Below are 25,382 nucleotides of genomic sequence, written 5' to 3'. Positions count from 1 at the left end.
TAAAGTAAAAGCTGGAAAAGTGCCAGGGTAGTTATACAATTGTGTCACTATAATAATCATAAAACTAGAATATTGATGGTTTTTAGTATGGTGTTCATTTATTAAACTTTATCTTATACTAATCATACATATGAAACACATTATTGACAAAACAAGAGTGCAATGGTTCATGCATTAACTGGTCATCTGAAAGAACACATTAGCCATTCACAAGGCCAGTAAGGCCAACACAATATGCCCCACACATTACCCCTTTAAGAGAGCTACTATTGACATCATGGGGATGGTTCTGCATCAGTCACTCACTTAAGTCATCATCCAGGACCCTGATTGATTGTTTAATTAGCTTTAGAGGTCCCACTCTTTATTTCTATTGAGCCCAGACACAGGTAAATAAATGCAATCGATGTGATGAGAGAGCCTGCCCTGCTGCCAATAACACTTCACCAACCTGCTCAGTCCAACCAATTTCCCTGTGTCCTTTTAGGGTTGTTTATTTTGGTGCATGCTTCTGCCTCTCTCTATAGCTTGCTGTGTATACAAAGTTATGTGTGCACAGGGCTTTAGATTACAAAGATCAACCTCTGCAGTACAACACACAAAGGTGAGTTGTCAAAAGAGACCTGCCATTGGACACTGTGTTTGCTATGCTTCGGAAAACAATACAAAAAATATGGACAAGAGAAAAGAAGATGTTATGGGATGCTTTGGGATTGGAACATGCTATAAACAACATGCTCCAGACATACTCAAGTAAAAGTATTACGTGGATGTGGCTCATTTATTGATTCTTGGACAGACCAACTGAGATGTGGCCAGATTTCAGTAACTCCAGAAAAAGTAAAGGTTATATAATACAGCAAAATAGAACGATTTATTATCTCAAAAAATGAATTCAATAAACCATTTTTTATTAAACTGTCCATTATTTACAGTATATTTAAGTTGTCTAATCAAAATATACAATGCTACAGTAGTGATCCTCCATTATAGCATTACATACTCTATACCACCAAGTCTGGGGTAAGGCTCATTTTCAAACTGCGTGTATCTCTCCCAGTGAATCTCGGAGGTGGATATTGATGCAGCTTCAGCATATGGAAAAGTATATCCCCTGGCCCAGGAGATATGAGGGCTTGGAAGGCTTGCGGAAGTTTAACTGTATAAGCACATGACTGGACCTCTCTACTAACATGATTAATTCTGTTTTGTGTATGAGTGGCCAGCGATAGGTAATGAATAACATTTAAAGTAGAAGGCCTGGCTTTGTTACATTTCTACTACTACTTCACTTATTTGAGGACTTTTTACTGTCTCATCTCAGTTTATATGCTTTTATTACTAGTTTTTTGATGAACAGTGATCTCGGCTCTAAGAAAGCTGTGATAAGACCTGACTGTCCTGGTGTTTGCTGAAAGTAATTGGGACCTTCGGCACTGTAAGCACAAGACAAATGTTTCCTGGGAAAATAAAGTTACACCTTGATTTAGAATAATGAATCTCTGTTTTGAATACGAGGCAAACAAATTGTGTCTTTGGCTTGCTCACAGTCCACATCCACTGACAAATCTACCTTCCTTGTCAGGATCTTTACGGGAAGGGCAATGGATGAATGTGTTTATCAAATAAAAAAAGGCTTGTTTGTTAGCTTTCTGCTTTTATGAGTGACAGGCTATGATTTCTCCCACTTCACTCAAATGGCAGGTGATAACATAAAGTCACATTTGGAGCAGGGTAGTATAGAAGATAGATACTGCCTGTCTGTTAGAAGACTTGGTGTAATAATGGCAAACATGCTTAAAACAATAACAAGATATTTTCTATCCACTGCTTTTTCTGCTTCCCTGTTTACACCTCTCATATATTAATCCATACAGTTATCAAACCAACTTGGTGAAAGATAACTACACAACTAAACTACATTATATTTCTAAAGTGTTGTTTTTATATCCTTGTGAAGTACCGGCATTTACAAATGTATATCTTCAGTGTTAAATGTAAAAGATATATTACATAATGTTTGATCTACATCGAATTTTAATTATTGCAGTTACAACTAGCAAAACCATGTTCCACGGTAAAAAACAAGCTATTTCCCCACTGGGACAACGTACAGACAGACTATGCTCAACTTTGGGGCTGGACACACCCCTTGAATCACTCCCACATTCACATCACGTGGTTTATTGGTGTAATACATAATTTGCAGGTTTTATAATTCAGCAGTCAACGCATCTATACCAAACTATTATGTATTCATATAAAGTAATTACAACACGCATATCACGTTATTATGAAACTCAATAGATATCTATCACAAGCAAGTCTCAAAAGCACCTATACCTTACAGTCAAACACCGAGCTATTACCATTATGACCGTCACAAAGAAGGAATCTCACAGGACTGTGTTGAACATTGACTCAATAAATGGAAGTCTTTATGGTGGGTTATTATAGGGCGCCTGATACCACTTTGAAGAAGGTCAATGGCTGAGTTTAAAGCCAAGTGTGCAGTGCTGGCTGTAATGAAACTGCTCTCAATACAGGATAGTAATTGCGGAGCGAGAACTCTATCTTCATGAACAAACAGTTAGCCCTCAGGGGTTACATGGACTTTGGGATCCGGTGACAATCGTTGCTGAAAGAGAGGGCAAAGTTTCCCCTATTACAGCAACAAGTGGGTTTATCATTTCACAGCTGCACTGGTCACACCTAGTAATTAGGCAAGATGGCTGAAATAACACATGAAGAGCTATATCATCTGTGTAAATACATTCTGTAAACTTTTAATAAGCCCATTTTATGATGTTTGGTTAAATATTATAATATATTATAAATATATAACAATTATGCAAATACATAAAAGACCAAAGTTTATCACAGCTGCTCATAAAATCATTACATTAATAATAATACTATTAAAATACATTGGATTTAGATACCAGTGACACATGACTATACTCACATGAAGAAAGTGTCTTCCATATGGCCAATATGTAGGCTACAAACATCTTCTTTGAATCATGTATTAATATCTGCTATTATCAAAATTGTAAGTAACAATATATTTTACAGCACTTTAGTGAAAGATCTTGTGCCTCAAGCAAAACCAATGAATGAACAACCATCACCAACAACTTTACACAACACACACCACAACAGCACTAGCCCTCAGCACATCCATGACCCAGATAAAAATCACAGAGGTGAAGACAATCACAAACACACACACACACACGCACACACACACACCCACACACACACACACACACACACATAGTAGTAATACAATGGAAACATACAGTACAGTCATAGAGCAAGAACTTTTGTGCTATGAGGTTCTTTATTTGATGTAAATGTTGGCTTAATTCATTTATAAAAAAAATAAAAATAATAATAATAATTATATATATATATATATATATATATATATATATATATATATATATATATATATATATATATATATATATATATATATATATATATATATTACAGTTTGACTCATCGATTCATTTATCAAACCCTGGATTGTGTAGAACACAGAAAATTACATCAGGGCTTTGAGACCCCAAAACTGGCAAATGACAGACAAGCCACAGCAGCCCCCAAACCACAAACTGAGAAACACACAGACTGACTTATCTCAGACTCTCAGACTACAGTGTCACAGTAGTCTGAGAGTCTGAGATAAGTCACACACAAAAATAAAGAACAAGTTATATCAGGAAAATACTAACTTTTTGATACTCACTTGTATCTACTGGGCAGCTGATGTCAGAGTCGTGTTTTGTGTTCCTCTGTATTTCCCTCCATGACAGTACGACGCGGTTCAGTACAACTTCTACCTCGGCTTGTTTGAGGAAAAGACGCATTGAAAGTAACCTGTGCTGTTTGTCCATGATGTCTGTTGCTCCGAGGGGTCACTCTGAGGACATTTCAATGCTTGTCAGCCTCTTGGTCGTCCTCATGTCAACTTTGGAACCGGCCGCATGTAGGAGCGCGTTTTCCCCAGTGCAAAGAGAAACGCACTTGCAGCGCCAGTGCTAAGAGCAAAGATCTTTTATGCAACAGACGGCTCACTCACCGTGCACGAATACATTATTTTATAACGTGTACGACCAACGAAGTAGATTCTGAGGAAAACCACAAAACGTACAAACATGGCCCAGGGGACAAATAAAAGTGAATCTCATTATTTATTTATTTTTTGACCTTCGATTCACTTCAATAAACAACACTTTTAAATGAATTTGGAGCCATGGTTTGGGACAAGAGTTTGCATCTTGTCCAAAACCATCGCTATATTCATAATGTAAACCTATGCCAACTTTGCATTTTATATCTTACCCACATACACCACTTATAATAAAAGGCTAATCAACAGACAGTCTAAGATTCTCAGAGTGAGACATCTGTCAAGGTTTTTGCGTCTGGACAAACATCTGAGCTGTTGCGTAAAGTCTTATTTATTTCACTGACTTCCCGGTGTACTGTCTGTGTGTACACGTAGGTCTATGGATAAATCTCCAATTGAAAAGGTTTGTAATTCTTAAAAAAAAAACAAAAAAACAAAAAACAACAAACAACAACAAACAAACAAAAAACAAAAACAAAAAACAAACCCTTTCTTACTTTCTTTTCTCTCATTTTCAATCACAATTGTTTTAAGGTTTAGGAAGGAATAATTCTAATGATAAAATGCCCGATATTAAACACACTTGTGGCAGAAACCCTATAAAATGTTATGTGCTAACTATTCCCTGGTTCCTTGGTGCTGATGCTGCTGGTGGTCTCTTGTTTGATTGACACTTTTCTGTCAACACAGCAGCAGACACCGCAGGCAACGACGTCAGCTCCCCCAGACACCTCACCTCAAATCTCACTTCTGATTGGTCCACACGGAGGAAGTCTTTTTTTAGCCAATCACAGCCACGTTTGCTCACCTATCTGGCAGCACCAACATGGCAGCTTTCTGAGTTTTGGAGGAGGGAATCTGTTCAAATAAACTCAAAATCGGGCTGTATTGAAAACGACAGCGCTGCGGGGCTTCATTTTATGACGTGTGGGATAGCAGAGGAAAAATGTCGAATGACGGGAATAAGTTTTGGAAGCGAAACACGGCGAAGGTTCCTGGCAGGTGAGTGACGTGTTCTCTGATCAGGGCTAACTTAGCACGGCTAGCTGCACACAAAACGCCTTGTGGTTTATGTATTAAAGCAAATTAACTAAATCTGTCTTACCGTATTAACTCTGCCGATTTCACCCTTTATTTTAACACGCTAATCAACTGAATAGCCCTCGTTTATCCCATGCTGCACATAGCTGGTTCAGGGCTAATTTGCTAACAGCGGCTAATTGTTGATAATTGTTACTCTGAAGACTGTCGTAATAAGAATATCGGTTAACAAAGTATGTAGATGAGCAAAATACATTTCTTTGGCTTTGTAAGCACTCATAGTCTCTACTATAAACTGCTCCTGTAATAACGAGTTGGAGTTTGGAAAAATCAGGAAGCTGGCTGTGCTAGCTTAGCAGGACTCATTCATTAACATTTTCTGATTTTGTTTTTTCAGCATCCAGCATGTGTACGGCGCACAACATCCACCTTTCGACCCCCTGCTTCACGCAAAGTAAGTGCCAACCTGTGTGTCAGTCAGTGCAAGCAGTTGTGTAACATTTTGAATCTTAATTGTAGCATCATCCATCATAGAGATTTTTAAGTGGTCCTTAACACCATATTTACACCAGGTCTAAACTAGATGGAAACCATATCTAAAGTAGTTCTGTTGAGCCTTTAGAGGACAAAAGGAGAATAAATTTGTTTTAAATTAAAGATGTACTTGAGATGTACTTGTGATGTACTCTCAGTGAGTGCCCCCCTTTTTGATTTTGTAGGTTATATTAGAAGTGGGCATTTGAATTATAGATAATATTGTAATAATATTGTAATAATAATGTTGTTTAGACTATCACCACTCCTAATTAATTGTAACATGTATTCTATTAATAACAGGGGGAATGTTTTTGCACGCCTATTCATTACTATATTCTTTTCCTTGAGGTCAAGGTGATGATTAAGCCAAATCTAACTGTGAATAGTTGTTGAATAACAATAGCATATGTGTTCTTTGTTCTCCACTCCTTGCAGTAAACTTTCCAGAAAATCTAGTTCATCTTAAGTTGTACTAGTTCCTATTGGACTTTTCAATTACTGTACATTTTACTTCAGTTTTTCTTTCTGATACTTCTCTTGACTTACACCTTCTCTTTTGATTCCTGTTGAGTTGCAGTTTTGAAGGAACATTTTCTCCTTTCAACTTGTTTTTAATTGAGTGCATTTCTACAAGGGATCCACTTTTAATTTGTGTTTTTGTGGAGATATAATTTGAAATCTTATAACAAAAATCTTTCTATTATAATTATTATGGTAATCCTTTTCTTTGCGAAAAGTCACTGCACCCTTTGTCCCTCTTGTCCCTGTTTCCTCAGTCTACCCCTTTCCTCCGTATTGCATAAAACAAGACCTGGGCTTAATTTAATCCACTTTCTCCTTTTGTGGTGGTTTTCATTTTGCCTGAATAACGTGGTGTCCTTGTAACACTCATGTGTCACAGCAAGAAGGTTTGATTTGATCCCCGGGTCGCCCAGGCCTTTCTGTGTGGAGTTTTTCATGTTTCTCCCCGTGTCTGGATGGGTTTCCTCTGGGTACTCCGGTTTCCCCCATCAACCAAAACATGAACGCCCTTCGAGACAACTGTTGTTGTGATTTTGGGCGTTACAAAAATAAAATGAATTGAATTGCATTAACAAAATGAAGCAATAGTGATGCTACTTTCATTTAATTTGGTCACATTCATTTGTAATAAAATACCCGATCAGGAAGAGAAGCTTTCTTTAATCTTTAGCATGGCAGCTGTCAAAGTGCCCTTACTTCTCCATAATTGTAATTTGTTAAAAAAAAAAAAAAAAAAAAGTCTTTACAAAATCAGCTTAATGGTCAAAATAAATACAGAGTAACAGAGGTTTATATTTGTTGTTACTTACGATTTCTGATGTACGTGGTTGAGATGTTCCAAAAAAAGTTACATACTATGCTTTCAGTTTTATTTTATTTTTGTGCAACTCTTGATAGTCTTTCTCCCCTAATTTCTTGTATCTTCCTGTTATTGTCATTTACTTTATGAGACTTTGCTTTTTTTCTGATTCTCGTAGTTTTTCCTATTTGATCATTTATCCAAAGCTGAATGTTTTTCCCTTGTCATCTCAATATTAATGATGTGCTCTGTGTGTTACAGTCTAATTAAAGCTGGTAACAAGCCTCCTCCGGCTACGCCTGGAAAACCTAAAAAAGCCGCCACTTTCCAGGAGTTTGAGAGCACTACGAGTGACGCCTGGGACGTGGACGATGACGAACTGTTGGCAATGGGCGCCCAAAATCTTAACATTGAGGTTGTCATGGAAACGGCAAATAAGGTAAACTGGATTTTAACCTCTCACATCTTGCACCACCGGTGACAATGCTTTGCTGTAGCCTGTACAAATACCATCCTTAAAGTGCCCATATCATATTATTATGCTGAAATGACTTTTAAACATGTTCTAATGTTGTTTTATTAATTTGTGTTTGAGTGTCCAACAGCTTCACTCGACTAATTTCAACATTTATATTCTCTTGACTACAAAGAACATGCCTTTATTTAAAACAGGGCTGCTAGAAAAAAAAAAAAAGACACACACAAAGCAGATGGCCATATATTTAGCAGAGGCTAGACCAGTCCAACACACTTTTATTCTGGCTTGGAACCTTTATATCAGGGTTGTCTCACACCTAAATGTAGACCTATCACGATAACAAATTTTGAACCATAATATATTGGTACAGAGAGATATTGTGCTAATTGATAAATATTGAAACTACTTTAATCCAATGACACATTAACAGTAATTCAATATAATCCAAGTAAACATATTTTTAAATATATAGTATCATTCAAAAACATGAGCTGCAAAAAAAGATGGTGGAATGAACCTATATTCTGTTATTATTCTAATTCGAGTCTATATAGTAATTATTGTGACAGGTTATCACGGTAAAGGGAAAAACCTCTTTGCTCTCTCTGTCGGCAATAATGGGATTTTGCAGATACAAAACTTTGACTGAATTACATTGATTTTCATTTAGTTTATATTAAGGTATAAGACATGATCATTGCTCACCCAGAACAAGTTAAACTGACAAAATGATTATCTACTGAAGATTTTGTTATCCCAGACATCTCAAGTTATAAATGGGCAAGATGATTTTAATTGAATTATCATTTCTACTATGTTGGTCACTTGACATTTTGCCTTTTTAAACCAATTAAAACACTACCACCACTTCCACACAGCTTCTCTTCTTACCATTTAATCTTAATGATATAGAACTAATCATACTTTTATTATTGCTAAAATCCTATGCACTTATAAAAGGTCTTATAAAACCAAATGCCAGGAGGTGCTCTTTTCAGGGAGAGAAAAAATGTTGAGTCCAAGATATTGCAGTATATTCAAAAGAAAACCTGCCCATTTCAGCTTAAGGCTCAATATTTATACACTCTCACTATTGCTTACAGACATCGTTCAAATGGCTGTACGATTTTTTTTTTTATTATGTGAAAGCACAAGCAGCCATATGGAAAGAAGTGGAGATTGCATTTGAAAATCAGTCTGCAGCTGTGCAAGGTTGAACTACTTTGTGGAATTTTAGTTTAACAATGGGTTTGGGTTTGTTTTTGAGGTTAAAACATGCTTTTGTGAAGAGGCAGAAAAAATGTCCAATATTACAATTTTGTATTCAATGTTACATGTTTTAATGTTATTTTTACATTGTCAAAAGTGTTGTATTCTATTAGCTACATGTATTACAATAATGCAAATGTATTTCAGAGACTTCAGAATTATTATTATTATTATTATTATTTGAGCAAGCAAAGAATTGTGGTAGCTTTCTGCATTCCTGTCCATGACAATCGCACAGGTGCACTTGCGTTCATGTAGGGAAATAGGCTTAAGTGCATATGTAGTGCTAGCAAAGACCACCAGTACAATGGTTGGTAAATATCTTAATTGTATTTAATGTTTTTACATCCAGGTGATTGAGAACCATAGCAGGCAGCAGGAGAGGCAGAGACAGGACGACTCTTTGGAGGTGGAGCAGAAGGAGGAAGAGCCCACAGAGGAGGACCCCGAGGACCAGGACTTGGATGTGGAAGGGGAGGAGGAGGTGGAGCGATCCCACGAGGGAGAGCTGCCCAGCCCGGAGGTTTCATTTACCTCCAGCCCCTACAGCGATATGCGCCTGGTCAAGTCCCACAGTGAGGCTCCAATTGGGTCACCAAAAGGTTAGTGGACTTCATCGCTCAATGTTCCAAAGTTTGCCCACTGAGCTGAATACTAAAACTTTTGATAGCCTAACTTGATTAGCTGGTAGTGTTGAATTGTTGATGTTGGATTAATCCTGTGAAAGCCTGTCAATCAGGAAACCTGTATAAGGGACACCATGCTTTTATATTTAATACAATGTAGTTCAAGTCTCTGCTCAAAAACAGATTTGTGAGTCTTTGTTCTCCCACTCACTCCTATTGGTCAGCGTCTATTATGAGTTACAGAAAGGAAGAAGGAAGGACTTGGGCAATCTCAGTAAAGTGGGACTGATTGAGTAATGCTTCTGTTCAGTCTGTTCAACTGGCCTGAAACCGCTGATAATAACTAACAAATCTGAATAGAAATCTGCAGCTGAATATGTAAAGCATCCTAAAGAATACATATAAATCGATGGAAAGGGTCTGTGTGTTTTGGAAGGCTGCATAATGTTTGTATTTTGCTTGGGGATGTATTGTTTTTTATGCAAACAACCAAACTGCTCCCTGGGCACTAGTAGCTGTCCTTGGCTGCCTCTACTTTTATCAAGTCGGGCACAGATGTGCTGTGACAGACAGAAAGTGCTCCCTTCTCCTCAGCCTGTGTTGTTTTCCGAAAGCACAAGTCTACTACTGCTTATCGCAATGTCATGGTCCTGCATTTACAGCTCTCACTACTCAAGGCTGGCCACAGATATAACAGTAATGTTTTAAACTGGCGCACAGCAGAGGTGACATACAGTTTGTCTGATCATTTTAACATATGACAACCTGCATGATATTAAGCATACAGTAAGAGTTTTGGTTTGTCTTTACCAGCCATCCTTCTCTCATCATTTATCTATTACATGAAGCACACAGGAGCTGTCTTTTTGTACCTCATTTCATCCAGTTCTTCAACTTTTGGCTTTTTAAAACTCATTCAGATTATAATTCTCAGTTATTTTATCATCCAGTGAGCATAGACTATATACATAAATGGACATGGCTAACCTGCTAGCTGCCGTGTTCCAAATAGGAAGTGAGTATGGGCTCCATTGACTCTGGCTCCAGTTCACTGTACATTTGAAAACTGTCTCCCCTCTCTCCATAACTGCTGCTGTTGGGCTTGTCTTTTTATCTTAAAATGTTTGTATTGGCCTCCTTTACATTAACCTGGTATTGTTATTTCGCTATTGTGTCCGTAACTCAAGATATGAACATCAATAACAGAAAAATAAGGTACCATCTCCCGCTCCTGCTACCAATAGCAAAAGGTTTGATTGACAGTGTTGCTGCTCGCTACGCTGGTTGGCGGGAAGGGTCGTTACCTTCAACAGCCTCACTCCGGATTGGCTCTTTGGTTGCTATGGTACTTAGGGTCTGAATTCCTATTACGCAACTTGGCTTCAAATCCGTCCCTATAAAAGCTAACCTTGATGAACTTCATTTGACTGGAGCTGAATGCCAAGTTTGACGTCACACTCCCATAGTCCACTTCTTTATACAGACTATGGCAGTGAGGTCCCAATTGGCATGAAAAAAAGTTAACAAGCTGCCTACTATAAACATCACTCACCAAGTCCTATGATAAGTGATCTATATTTGCCTTATTAGTGTTCATAATGTAATGCTGAATAAATATATATGCATTTTAAATCCTGAGTTCTTCTCTGGATGGCAGGTCACATGTCTGCTGTGTAGGCTGGTGCTGCATGTTGAAGATAGCAATAGCATAAGCAGTAGTACTTTGCCTCCGGGCGCCACCTCCTATCTCCGGAGACGCCTGGCTGCTTCGCTGTGTCACGCACGGATACAGGGATACACAGGTGATGCGGCGTGCATCCTTAGTGAGTGTTTAGTAAATGCACAAAAGCATGAAGATAAAAAAGTACACCATACAGGGTACACTCAGGGCGCAGAAAACATAATATATGACATGTAGAGACTTGCTGTGGTTAAGTTTGTCACCGCCCACTCTTATGTTCATTTCATTTCAGATTTTGCAGAATCTGTCTTTGCAGTAAGTTTGTTGATGTGTTGGTCATATATTACTTGCATTTTTGTCATGTTGTCATTCAGTTTAGCACATAAAACATTGACATTAAAAATCAGGAAATATGATTGAATCAGGTTATAGCAAAATTGCCAGTTTCCATTGCAGTCCGTGAGCAGGTTAATGTAAAAAAAAAAAAAAAGGTGTACATGCCAATAAAATCTAGTGTATGTTAAGTATTAATCCAGTCACATATTTTTAAGAGTTATTCTTGTAATTTATGCAATTTGTTTTCCTTGTTACCATTTCCAAGTGACTTATGTGTCAAAAAGGGAAACTGTTTAAAATTGGTGAAATGTACCATCTAACATGTAACTTTACAATGGCCCTTTTCATGTCTGAAAGCGGATTAGTCTAGTAATTAGTGCAGGTTTTTATTGCTTCTGACATCAACAGAAACACAATCATGCAACTCCTGAGCACACCCAACAGAAAGTATTTATTGGTAAATTTACAAAAGGGTGCACTACTGGTGGCTCTTTTAATATTTGTAAGTGCAAATAAAACACTGTTGGACATGTTTGTAAATGTTTTATGCGCTTGTTTGAAATGGGAAAGGGATATTACAGCTCTGGCCCCATTTTTCTCTAATTGTTATGGAGTTTTAAATATATTATAGTTAGCTGCAGCCACTGTTCCCTCTCTCAATTATGTGATTCACATACGTATTTGCGCAGCTTATCAACGTCATTGACAGGCTCCTCATGTCCCGCTCCCAGTGTTTTAGCCGATGTGGCCGATGTGGAGTGAAAACTCGCTAATGATGCCAAGTGTTTAACCCCTTAACGTTCCGACGGCCCGCACTCGGGCAAAGATCCGCACGTAAAATTACGCGCGCACAATTGCGTAATTTTACGCACTGTTTTGCAGCAGTTTTGCGTTTTAAACATGATGAAACGGACAAAACAAAGGAAGTAACCGACCGAGGACACTGTGGATGTTTGTACAAGTTAAACTAGAGGCATCTCGGACCCAGAGCGGTTCGTGGAACCGAGTGAAGATCTCATGATGGACTCAGGAGCAGAGGACCTTATGTTTTGATGGACTGGATGCTGTTCCTGATCGGTGAGCGTGGTTTATTCTGCTATTGACTTAATTGTGGGTCAAATGTGTGTCAATCTGCACCCTCCGACCACCACCAATCATCACGCAAACACCACTTGGGTGAAGTGTCTTGCCTAAGGACACAATGACAGAAGTTGGTCCGAGCGGGACTCGATCGTCCAACCTCTAACCACTGAGCCACTGTAGCAGAATGACTGTCACACTGTACAATCATGTACAGTGTGTTCTTAGTTTCCAGTGTGTTTGTTTACGTTTTGAAGTGTGTGTGTTTTTTTACTATTTGCAGTGTGTGGTTTGTAAATATATATTTATTTTGACCCATACAACTTGTTTTGAATATATTTTATATACAAATATACATTATATATTGTGTTTTGATATGTAAATGTACAGTAATAGAGCAGCTGGGTGTGCAGATACAGATTCCTCTCAGTGTGTATTGGTCATTGACTGTCACTAGTTTATGAGTTGTAACAACTGAAGCAAAAGCTAAAAAAAATGAAGCAAAAGCTTCACACAATGGCTTATACTCATAATACAAGTCAGAGCTTTATCATAAAAATGTTAAGTGTGTTTTCAACATTGGAGTTTACAGTTGTCTTGGTTTGGTTGGAAGTTCATGTTTTGCCATAGTTAAAGTGAAATATTTATACTTCCAATAGCATTAACATACGACACAGGTCATGAGCAAGATTTTTGTCATTTTCATTGTATAAGTGGCTAAAGCACTTAATTAAAAGTCTTATGGCAGAAATGTAAATGCGGTAATTTGATCCTTGTTGTAAAGCGCTTTGAGTGCCTTGAAGGTAGAAAAGCACTATAGAAAAAAAAAAAAAAAGTGACCATTCTTTTAATAAACCATTTAACATGGATGGATTCGATGCAGCATGACCACAGTGCATACATCTGATGACCACAGTGCGCACGTCTGATGTCGCTCACAGTGGTCCATGGGACCGCTCAGGGAGTTTGTGTATTTTTTCAAACTCGTGAAAAATTAGAGGGAACATTGGCTGCAGCTCTGGGAGAAGTTGGGATTCTGTTTCAACAAGATTCCTCTCTTTTGTAAAGTTTTTTCAGTAGAAGGAGCATCCCTCATCACATACAAGTTTCGACCTCGGCAGCTTCTCTGTGCTCCAGTTTGTGTTTGATTCTTCTTGAGTCTTTTTTAGCACATCTGGGAAACATGTGGCCCTGAGCAGTGTCTTTCTGATACAAAGGCAGCAAAGACATGTCTCAAAGTTCACAACCTCTGCAAGTTCCTTCCGCTTCAAGTCCTGCTTGTGCAACTTCTGATGAATACTGTACATTTAATATACCATCGCAATAGGAGAACATAGTGCAAGGCTGCAAGTACATAAGGGGCATAAGGTTGTTCTGAAAATGGTTATTGATCATTAGATATTTCAGGCGCCTTGTTTTTAGAAAGTGTACTGCAAGTTGATAAGTGTGCAACTAAAATGTTTCATAATGCACTTATATAGGATAAATAATATTAACCCATCACATGATCCATCACTTTGCCATGTAGTTGTGATGCACTCGTTTCCTTAATCAACCTTACTGTAATAGTGTAATGCAAACCATACATTTAACCTATTTATGTCTTTCTATAGATGCGGAGAGTGAACGAGCCCTTCACAGACAGCGGTCCCTGCCCCACCGGCCCCCTGTCATCCCGTTAGTGGCACGAATGGCAGACCAGAACACGTCTGGGACCCCCGCCATGACCGAGAGAGAGGCCTCCAGGCTCGACAAGTTCCGACAGATACTGGCTGGACCCAACACAGATCTGGGTAGGACACTGCTTCTTCTTTTCACATTAAAGGTGCACTATGATGGCGATTCAGGTGGGGGGGGGGGTCTCCATGGAGATGTTATTGCCGACCTGTAAGTTGGTCTGGTGGAGTCACATGCTTGTCTCCATGGAGATGGATAGACAGGGAACAACAGGTGAAGGTAAGGTGAACAGGTAAGAATCTGAAGGGCATAAGTGACTGTTTGATCACAATAGTTCAGTCAAATATATTCAGAAATGCATACAGAAATGGCATAAAAGTTCACTTAATAAATTTGGAAGCACTGGTTTTATTAGTTACAATTTAGCAATGTCATCTTCTTGATCATCTTACTCTAACGCACCAACTTTATGAACAAAAATATGTGTCAAGACATTTATTAAACCTCCCCAGCAACAGATGCCATAGTTAGGAGATTTACATTTAATGTTGTGCTAATGTATGGCTGCATGATATAAATGTGTACCCATAGTGTACCTGTTTTTTTGTTGTTGTTTTTTTTAATACCATCTGAGCTTTAATGTAAGACTAACAAAAGTGGACACAGTTTTCTTTGTCCAGTGTGATAAAAATGTCACTTGTACCCTTTCCATACATTTTTTGTTTCCCCAAATTCGTCTTATATGGCCAGACTTTTTCATGTTCTACTCTTTGTTTTACTCACTGTGGAGTTTGCCAGCTGTGCTAGCTTTAATGGTGCAGTGAGGGGGAAATTCGTGCAGCCATCTGGGCATGTGTGCATATTACAAGAGAAAAATACAACTAACATCAGAAGCAAATGACGAGTCTTTGTTGTGCAAATAACAATAATGTATTGTTTATCCAACCCCAGAGAGGGGCGTCTGGTGCTGCGGTTTTATCAGTGGCTCTAAAACGTCCTTACTGTCCATACTGACGAACAAAAGCAACATGTTGGCACAGTGTTAATCTGCCTTATATCAGTGGCCTCAATCAGTCAAGGATATTTCATGTTGATGTACAGTTGTCTCTAATGCTACATTCAACAAGTTCATATCATCTTCTTGTCCAGTAAGATTACATTGTGTAGCCTTAGAACTCTAGATGTTATTGAGCTTTCATGGGTTCTTTCCTTTTTCGTGTTAAACTTTGTACCCATCAAATAAGGGTGGACAGTATAGCCTCATTTCCATAGGTCCAGTATGGGGTGCAAAGTGAACCGCTGGAGGTACTACCTTCCAAAGGGGTCTGGGACACTTGAGACCTGAGACTACCTCACGGGGGACATTGCTAGTCATGCCTTCACAGAGTCATTGGAGGGCCAGCAGCACACCAATAGCTGCTCACGCCTGGCAAAATATTAACACCAGGGTCAGGTGCCAACAACACAGCACTTCATGAGGGAGACGTGACATCCATTGCCCCTTTGCGCTCCTCCACTCCTATGTCATCCGTGTCACGCTCCTCATTGCCTCTGTCAGGCTCATGCTCTGTATCACCATCCCGCTCCTGCTCATCAAGGTCTATCACGCTCTCCCCCCACAACAGCGCTGTCACAGGCCAAACGTCCCAGCTTCGATGACCAGCGGAAAGTGCACCTTTGGTGTCTTGCTAGACCTGTGTCAAGCCCTTAAGCGGCCTGAGCCGTTTGTAAGGCAGCCCAAAATGAACCATTCTAGTGAAAATGAGGCTATTACACCAGTGGTTTATAACTTGGGGGACGTGGCCCAGAGCTTTGTCTGGTCAGTGAATTATGTCATCATCAAGCCACTGATTGGAAAAAGGTTATGGGGAGCATAAACATCGTAACTGATTTTAAACAGATGTCAATAAGCCTAACTGTAAAATGAATCAGAAATACTGTTCTTGAGGAAATGTTTTAAAGGCTTTATATTTCACATAAAATCTTAAGAGCATAAGTGATACTTGACCTCTAACTCTGTTGAAGGGTTTAGAAATGTGTTTGCTGTCTGTAGAGTTCAGATGAGGTTTTGAGATAAAATACACTGGTCTTGTGTAGCAGTTAGAGGCTATGAGAGTGTGACATCACATCAGACTTATTGACATCATCAATATTGTTGTCTGCTGAAGTGGGCAAGATTGGCCAGGATGTGCTTCACCTTTGCCAGTTTACCCTTGTTACGTAAAATTCATTCAGACCACTACAACTAATCCACACACTGAAATGCAGATACACTCTGGATACTTTGGCTCTTGTAAGTCTCAAATTTAGCTCCCACTTACATATTTGATTTATTTCTTTGAAACATTTTGTTCAGGAAATTGGTTAGTTTTAACCATAGCACACATCTTAATTGTAGACACTGGTCTTAGTTAACCTCAAATAACCAGCAGCATATTTTGGTAAAAGTTATTATTAGATGTGCTTTATTGGCAATTTCCTCTTTTATATTTTCTTTTTCACTTTATTACTTGCTTGTTGTGTTTAGTTAATATTACTTTGTCTTTTTGGCTTATTAATAACTAGAGAAGGAAATCATGTGAAGGTTTAAGCTCCAGTGTTTCTCTTTTTGTTGTTATTTTTGTAAAACATTGTCTGGATTATGCGCGGACTAAAAAAAAAACCTGTTGTATTTTATGAATCAAGACAGCACAGTAATTACATTGACACAAGGACCTTAAGAGACATCACTTTGGTTTTGTCTGTGTCAAATTGTTGTAACAATTCATTTAAAAAAAAAAAAAAAAAAAAAAAAAATCAAATCACTAATTGATTAATATTGAATAATTATCACTAAATTGTTTATTATCTTGCCTTGCCTTATCAATATAAAAACTTTGTGTGCAGGGCTTAAAGGGTAAACAGCTTGACAGTTTAGAAATGAATTGTCTTGAATGTGACCTCTGCCAGTGAACTGTGCAGATATAATAAAAAGCCTTAAACAAAATAGAAACTTGAGAAACGTCTCTCATATCACATCAGCAGACGTGACCGATTGGGTTGGACTTTGAGAAGCCCTTGTCACCGCTTCACTGCCACATGCAGATTACTTTGAAGAGGTAGAGGCAGACATAGCACTGGCTGAGATCCTAAAATGTAAATGTAGGATTTCATTAAGTTTGAATTGCCTTAGTCAGCAGCGTGCCCCACCTCTGTGTGTGATCTCCTTGAAAAGTTTGGAACACAAACTGGTTATGGGCAGATGAGTGTATCCTTTACATCAGCTCTCTGTCTAAGACGTCGGGCCCCATTACAGCCCTGCCAGGCATCAACAGCCTCCTGTCTAAATTTAGTTTGGTCTCTGCGCCTCCATTAGGACGAGCCACGCTGCCGGCTGCTGGCAGAATGAACGATGAACTTCATTCACGGGACATAATTAAGTGAAGGATAAGGCGAGGGGGGCAGAGGGTGATCAGGACCCAGAGAAGGATTGGGGCAGATCAGATCAGATGAAACTTTAATGATCCCCACGGGCAAAAATGGGTCAGCGTTGCAGCGAAGAATGGGTTATGGACGAGCACACAAAAGTATCCAGACAGACTGAGGGACTTTAAACCTAATGTTACAAAATACTTGTGGGAAATGGTAAATAATATCAGTGCTTGCCTCCAGTAATAAGACTCACAGTGTCTTTAGATGTTGTTGTTCAGGGTGAGAAAACATCATTTTCGTTCCCATTTAGACCCATTAGTTCTCACTGGACTCTCATGAGGGCTTTAAGTATGTAGCCTCAAAGTCATTTGGACAATTCCATGACACACAAGAGGGCAAACAACTCTCCATTATATTCAAGGCCAGAGTATAACGTGACACAACTTAGAAACTCTTGATAGTGTTTTTCTCAATAACTTTTGATAAGCCTAACTGAATAAACAAAGTATGGACGACGACATACAACACTAGATTGTCAGGGATGTTTGCAGTATTACATTTATTACAGTTTTAAGCAAAGTTTCAAGTATTATTGTCACAGCATTTCTACAACCACCCAGAGTTGTGAGCTTTTGTAATAGTACATGGTGTATCAGGGATATTACTTGCATAATGACTATTACAGCTTGATTGCAGAAATACTATACATGTTTGGCTAAAATAAAATCCACATTTGTATGAACAGTTGACTTGATAATTAATGGAGACCTTCTACTAGTTTGTCAGTGTAGTCAGTGGCCTCTTGGGTAAAAGCTTTGTGACCGTGTGTCCTTGAGCTCACTGGAGGGGGTCTGCACTCATCCATCCACTGAGGTTTCTCACATGAATAACATCATTAATAGCAGTCATAGCCTCAAATCTCTCTTCTTTTTGGGGGCTGGCCGGGCTGATGACAAGTGAGAGCTGCCAGTCTGTGCTGTTAGCAGGTGGGCTTGTCTGTCTATCGCAGTGTGTATCTGGTGTTAGTAGAATCGATAGACCTGCTCCACTGCTGACTGCGGCCTCACTAACCCCATCCTGAGGTGGTGCACTGGCCACCCAGCAGTGTAAAGTTCAACACAAATGTTATTTTTAAACTCGCACAAGTCGGGTAGACTTATAACTTCCCTTTGTAGTGCCATTTTCTCCTGCCCCCACAATACAAAACACTGCATCTTTAAATGTTCTGTTTGTATGACATGGGAAATTGTTAAATGATGTAATATGCATTGTAAAATAGTATCTAAAATTGAACAAAACTGAATTATTTTTAGAGTTCTTAGCAGAGATAGGCCAATATATCGGATATAATATTTGCACTTTTTAACACATTGGCTATCGGCCTTAAATCTCCACCACAGGCTGATGTTTTGTTTTGGCTGACCTGCTACCTAAAGTATACACATAAAGCTTTATTTGAACACTTCATTGTAAAGCTATGCTGCAGAAAGCATGACTACAAAGCTCTCTTATAGGTCTGTGATAAAACAGGGGCTGTGGGTGAGTTTTGCACTAAATTTAAATTACATAAGTCATAAACTCTGCCAAATATTTCTGAGCCAAAATGTGGGTTTGATTATGATTTATCAGCCATTGGTTGCTCTGGATTTGAAACAATCGGCATTGGCCATGAAAAAACCCATATCAACTGATCTCTCTGAAATTTTAGTATTGTGACACTAAAACTAAACTATTTTGATACTAAGGAATAGACTTGATACGCAATACGGATTCCAATACCACAATGATAATAATAAAATAATGTCATGTTCAACATTAAATAATCTCACTTTCTATTATATTACCTTTATAGTCTTGTATCCGTTTTCTAGCCCAGGTATATGTGGTCTTCCACTAGCTCTAATACAGCTCAAGATCATTCTAAAGGTATTCAGGAAAAGTTAATGTCTGTTGAGTTGACTTTTTTTAGTATTGATACTTGTACAAATAAGAATCTAGTTTTGACACTAGTTTTAGTATTGATTAGTATCTGATTTTCGATACTTTTGACGACCCCATTTACTATTACGTCTAATTTACTGCAAGTTGGTCTACTCAATTTAAGTTAAATTATTCTCTTCACACTATTAAACCATTTAAAACCTTGTACAAAAAGGCCCCTCATCTATGCTCACAGTTTGGACATCAGACCTGACTGCTCATAGTGCTTATCATCTCTGTTACACTGTGGTTTGTAGCCCATTGGTTGTCTTTAGCCGTGGTTGTCCTGTGATGCGTGTGATGGGGGGTGACAGCAACCTGTTTAACATGTAAGGTCATGGAGGAGGTTATAACCTGGGCCAGGTGATGGATGTCAGCCTTGGCTCCGCTAATTATTGCTCATGTCCTGAGGCAAGGCAGTGTGAACGTGCACACACAGAGCACTGTACAGCTCCACCATTTAAACACTTTCAATTTAGCAAGCTAATATTTACACAAAAATAGCTTTGGAAATTGATTTCTATTTTTATATTTTGTTCATACTGAGACCATTGGCATACTTGTATATATTGTCTCTTTTTCCTCCTATAGGTCTGTTTATTGGCCTATACATTAAATGCACTGATTTAAAAAATAAATAAAAAAATCTATGGGCCATATCTGCTAATTTGTTTGAATGAATATGCACAATTTACTATGAGAATTAGTATTTTTTTAATGTGTTTTTGTCAAATTATTTAGGTATTTCCTTTATTCATTGTGCCTTTTTTAATACACTTTAAACTCTGGTTTCTGATGTTATGTATATGAAGTCATTATTTCGGAAATACTGCTGTTGCTATGGCAATGGTCCATTCTCTTTTTCTGCCAATTTCTGCTCTTTCACTTCCTCTTTTCCTCAGCTCATACGTTTGCCGGACTTGGCAGTTTTCCCTTTGCTTTTTTTCGGGGTCGTTGTATGGTCTCCTACGCACAAACCTACACTCCACCTGCCTCTGCCAACAAAACTGTCAATGACATATGTGAACATACAGCACTCATCAGGGAGAAAACATGTTGTACATTGGATTTGTAAACAAGGATGGACCTCTTTTCATTTTCTAGTTGTCAGTCCATGTGTTTCTCTGTTGGGGGTGCTCTAGCACTGCGTCTCCTCAGCTCATATCACTTTGAATGCAGCATTTCTTATGAAGCAGGACACTCATGCACTCTGCAGGCAATTCGCAGTCCTTTAAACACGAGTGACAACATATGATTGCCATTAACAGGCCTTTGGTGGATAGTTAATGCCTAAGTTAATAGCTGCTATAAAAAGTGTGAAGTGGCACAAGAGTATTTCAATTTAACTAGGTCCTATTTCTCCTTTAGACAGACATGTCAGACTTGACAATTGCATTGTTGTATATCTTAGATTAGTTAGCACAAGCTGCTTTGGGAAATTGTGGGTCAATATTTTACATTTATATTCAGATTTCGACTATAGTTTTATTTCTGTGCAAAGGCATGCAAGGACATGGCTTATTTTATTTATTTATTTTTTGTTTTTATGCAATGAACTCTTTATTATTACCTTTTTACTAGTGCAGTTTCAGTTTGGGTTTGATTTTTTTGAGAGCTTTTGCCTATGCAACACCTCACCAAATTTAAGGTGACCAAAAATGGATCTGTTGCAACCCAAGTTATCTCTGTTATTTGTTAAATGGCATCATATTTTACACTTGGTAGTCATATATTGTGCAAGGGTTTGACAGGGCCACCACACAACTTATTAATTATTATTAATATTATTATTGTTATTATTGTTATTATTATTATTATTATTATTATTATTATTATTATTATTATTAAAGTGACTATTTAATATTATTAAGAAGTGGTACCTGTTTCAAACTTAAATGTTTTGTTTAGTGAAAATGGGTAATGCATTGCTTGGATCTGACTGCGTTTCCCCAGCTCATATACTGTGTATTTATACAACACCTTCAAGATACAAAATCACTGGAACTTTGTAGTCCATTTTGGAACCTGTCATCTTGTCTATGGCCCTTGTTACAATTGATTTTAACCATGTCCATTTTCACTCCCAATTTGATCAATTTCGCGATAGATAAGAGAAGTAATGCTAGGGTACACGTTGGATTCTCTAGCCCTGCTTTTGAGCAACTAATTATTACGTGTTTTTTATCTTTTAGTGGTCATGAATTATAAAATGGACAGTATTATTATTTTTAATCAATCAGAAAGAAAAAAGAAACATTTAGCCAAAAGCCACATCACAGTTGGACCTTCTTATTGCTAGGTTTTATAAAGTGTCCTCAGTCAAACGGTACATGCAGGACACATACACTGCCTCTGGGCATCCCCCCAGGCAAACACCTGATTTTAATAAGGTTGGTCCAGCCACCACCTGTCTCCTGTGTCAGTATATCTCATTGTCTGGTTCAGTTTACTCATATGTTACACTGGTGTTATCTGTTTGCGAATATTTTTAGTTTTAAAAGCAAACTACACAACCTGCCGTTGCACTTCACGCTGGTTCTCTGGCCACTGGAATACTCGGTCTTTCCTCACATACAAATAAGCCCTATCTGTGCCAATGGCTTTGCTTTTATTTTAAGCTCCCCATTATTGACTCTTTTAGATGTTTATAAGGATTAGTGGAAGAGTGCTTTTAGTAGTTAGGCCTAATAAGCTTACTTTATTCATGGCAGAGTTGCAATAAAAAGGAGAATTTTGGTAATTTCAACTACTTCTTATGCTTGTTTTGTGTCAGTGACGATTGGTGATGATTGTTTTAACCAACTCAGCTTGTAGGTGTATTATGAAAATGGTCCAAATTTGGTGAATGGGAGCAAGGGTTAGGGTTAGGGCAGACAGCAGGGATGGTTTATTGGTTATCAGCTTTATCGGTGATATCAGATGATTTTCACAGATCAGGTCAGATATTGAACATTTAGCTGATATTTGGCACCGATATTTTGTCTGCTCTGCTCCAGTCTGTGGGTGCCCATTAGATTTGTCTATATGAATCAAACTGTATATATAAATGGACATAGCTAACCTGCTAGCCACCGGGTTCCACATAAGAAGTGATCATGGATGCGCTTCCAGCTCCATCGCTTTACATTAGAAAACGCCAGACACATCAGCTGCCTTCTTCTTTCCCCGAGGTCGCTCCCTCTAACATTAGCAACAGGTTTGATTGACAGTGTTGTGAAGCGCCCGCCCCCTGCCAAACCAGCCGTGCGGGTGGGAAGAGGCATTACCTTCCACAGCTTTGCTCCAGATTGGCTCTTTGGTTGCTATGATACTCAGTCGGAATTCCAAATATGCAGCCTGGCTCCAAATTCGCTCTGTAACTGGGAGCCTCATGAGCTGCATTTGACGTCACACTTACTTAGACTAATTTTTTACACAGTCTACTTTTTTGCTTTTGTAATAATCTGGGATATAAATTCATATCGTAATTTGTAAACTTCATGGTTATCGGCCACAACAGCAAGACAAATATCAGATATCGTATCAGCTCAAAAAAAATCCATCCCTAAAAATACTGAAGGTAATGGTTGCACTATTTATACAGTGAAGGTCCAACTACAAGTTTATTGTACTTTCAGAAATGATCATGTTGATACTCTCATGCCTCATGGACTTTCCCAATTAGCAAACAACCTGCAAACTCAACTGTTTTACTTTATTTCGCTACTTACCTCCATTGGGGAATACGCAAATCCTCTTCAGATTATCCAGATACAAGATGAGCCTCAGGGATTGAAACACGGCATCCCTGCTGTATATGCACGAAGCGTTGCACTGATTCTCACACCTGTACGCCCATCTCTGTGTCCTGTCCTCACCATCTGGGCCATCCATCAGGCCTCTGGAGCAGGTATCATCCAGGGGGGGAGGATCTCTTTACAAGAGTCCCATTAGTTTACGAGCCGTCTGCTCCCTGGCGCCATCGCTGTGTCCTTTAGATGTGTTCAAAAACTCTGCATTCAAGGTTTATAGGACAAGAGCTTAACTTTTTAATATACAACATGATAAAGATGCCTGTCTCCCTGCTATTGTTTATTTGACCTCCTAAACTAAATGGGCCTCATTATACTGATGTAAAACTTAGTGAAAGTTAAATCTTGGGTTTTGACCTTATGCTCAGCTCAAGCAACGGTGAGTGTCCACCTCATTCATTTTTACCATAAACTTTCGAAAACCAAAAAAAAAAAAAAAATACACGTAGGTGGTTATCCTTCAATGTGCCTATAAACTCTTAATATTTACATTTTTTGAAAAATCTATGGGAAAAAATAATTGGAAATTTACTTCCAGGAACCAGAGCAGATTCTGAAATGGGTGGGACTGTTGAGCTCTATTCTAGGAGCAAACAATTGGAACTGTCATCCTGCAGCTAAAAAAGCTAAAATATCCTTTTGATTTGACTATACATCTGATGCACTGAATAACGTATATTTTTGATGTTTTAAGTTTAAGTTGTTTTCAAGTGTGAGGTAAATCTTGGTTCACTTGGCGCTGTGATTACTGAGAAGGTTGCGAAGGGTATTATCAATCCTAATCCTATTCTTTAAACAGGAGAGATAACATTACCTGTTGTGAGTTTGCAGTCCAAACCATAGTAACACTTGACCTCCTTTTAGAATACATTATGTTCACCTTGTGCTGTATAATTTGGCTGTATGGTACATCTAAATACACCTGCACAGTTTTGTAGAAAAAAAACAATATACGTTTAAAGTAATTGCAGCCAATTTGATGTGATAATTGCGGCAACTAAATTTGTGATTTTATATAATATACACATACACGTACAACCAAAAATGTCATATACCCATACAACCTAAAACATCCAAAACTTGTCTGGCATAGAAACCCTCCATACAACTTATGTCTGTTTAAAACCAGCCCCTTCTGCTCTGACCTGTGCTGCTCCGTTGAAATCCTGGTGTACCACAGTTTTGCAGAGTAACTGGCTTTGGCGGATCTTGTATTTGACCTGAGGCAGTACCCGGTGCACAGTTGAGCCCCTGTAGCCCCTGTATTTTGGCAGGTGTGTGGTTGCTGGTGGTGTTTTGCCCCACTGGTCGCGCTCCGAGTGAATGATACCTGAATAGTGCATGGCCTCGGTTCGCCAACTGTCTCTCTGCTGCCTCCCATCAGCTCTCAGCTCAGGCAGCACTGACGGACAGCTCTTCCTCTGCACTTCTCTCTGGCCTTCACAGCGAGCTGCACACACAGGCTTCTGACTGATGGACAGGTGGGCCGGAGCAGACCCACAGTACATACTACAAACACAGTCATACATATGCACTCGCCTTTATTCCTGAATTTTTACTGTCTACCAGTGCTCTGGGCCACATCTCTTAGTGCAGAGCCCTTCAGCCCAAAATAATACAAGTCTGGAGATACAGTTCATGTTGTTTACAAGTTGCTCTGCAGATTTTAGAAAGTGCAACTGTCTTCCCAGGTGTTCTTGCTTGTTGCTTTGTTGTTGTTGCTTTGTAAGTATATTATTTATGACATAATTGTTACCTCCTTTTATTTAAACCATTTACAGTTTTGTAGGACCTTGCTGCTTTTATATCTTTTTGCCTTTGCCTATGAGCAAAAAAAGGACATTTCCATTTTAACAAAATTTGCTAGGCCATTATAAGATACCATTATTTGCTTTTCATGCTATTTTCTAGTTGTTGCTTCAGTGAGATTAGAAATTTTGGTGGACATGCTTTTCTCTCTTTTTGAAATTATGAACTCCATCAGTAAAAAAAGAAAAAAAATCATCCTTGTACTTT

General features: G+C 38.6%; 2 protein-coding genes across 4 annotated transcripts in view; one reads left to right on the top strand and one right to left on the bottom strand.

Annotated features, from left to right (window-relative positions):
- The window catches only part of cerk (ceramide kinase), a 33,694-nt gene extending 29,655 nt beyond the window's left edge, over positions 1-4,039 (bottom strand). Inside the window, exon 1 of the mRNA XM_033990184.2 lies at positions 3,755-4,039. Coding sequence (XP_033846075.1) covers positions 3,755-3,902 — 148 coding nt within the window. The 5' untranslated portion in view covers positions 3,903-4,039. The remainder of the gene's footprint in view (positions 1-3,754) is intronic.
- Positions 4,040-4,903: 864 nt separating this feature from the next.
- tbc1d22a (TBC1 domain family, member 22a) overlaps positions 4,904-25,382 on the top strand; it is a 126,378-nt gene continuing 105,899 nt past the window's right edge. For 2 of the 3 annotated variants that reach the window (XM_055231505.1, XM_033989781.2), the window contains exons 1-5: positions 4,932-5,140; positions 5,577-5,633; positions 7,299-7,476; positions 9,137-9,386; positions 14,121-14,300. In XM_055231505.1, the coding sequence (XP_055087480.1) occupies positions 5,085-5,140; positions 5,577-5,633; positions 7,299-7,476; positions 9,137-9,386; positions 14,121-14,300 (721 nt within the window). In that variant the 5' untranslated portion in view covers positions 4,932-5,084. Of the gene's footprint in view, positions 5,141-5,576; positions 5,634-7,298; positions 7,477-9,136; positions 9,387-14,120; positions 14,301-25,382 lie in introns of all 3 variants that reach the window. The other variant, XM_033989780.2, reaches the window with a different exon arrangement.

Source organism: Periophthalmus magnuspinnatus, chromosome 23 (assembly GCF_009829125.3).
Source record: "Periophthalmus magnuspinnatus isolate fPerMag1 chromosome 23, fPerMag1.2.pri, whole genome shotgun sequence".
Classification (NCBI taxonomy): Eukaryota; Metazoa; Chordata; class Actinopteri; order Gobiiformes; family Gobiidae; genus Periophthalmus; species Periophthalmus magnuspinnatus.
This window is presented reverse-complemented; position numbering and strand designations above follow the sequence as displayed.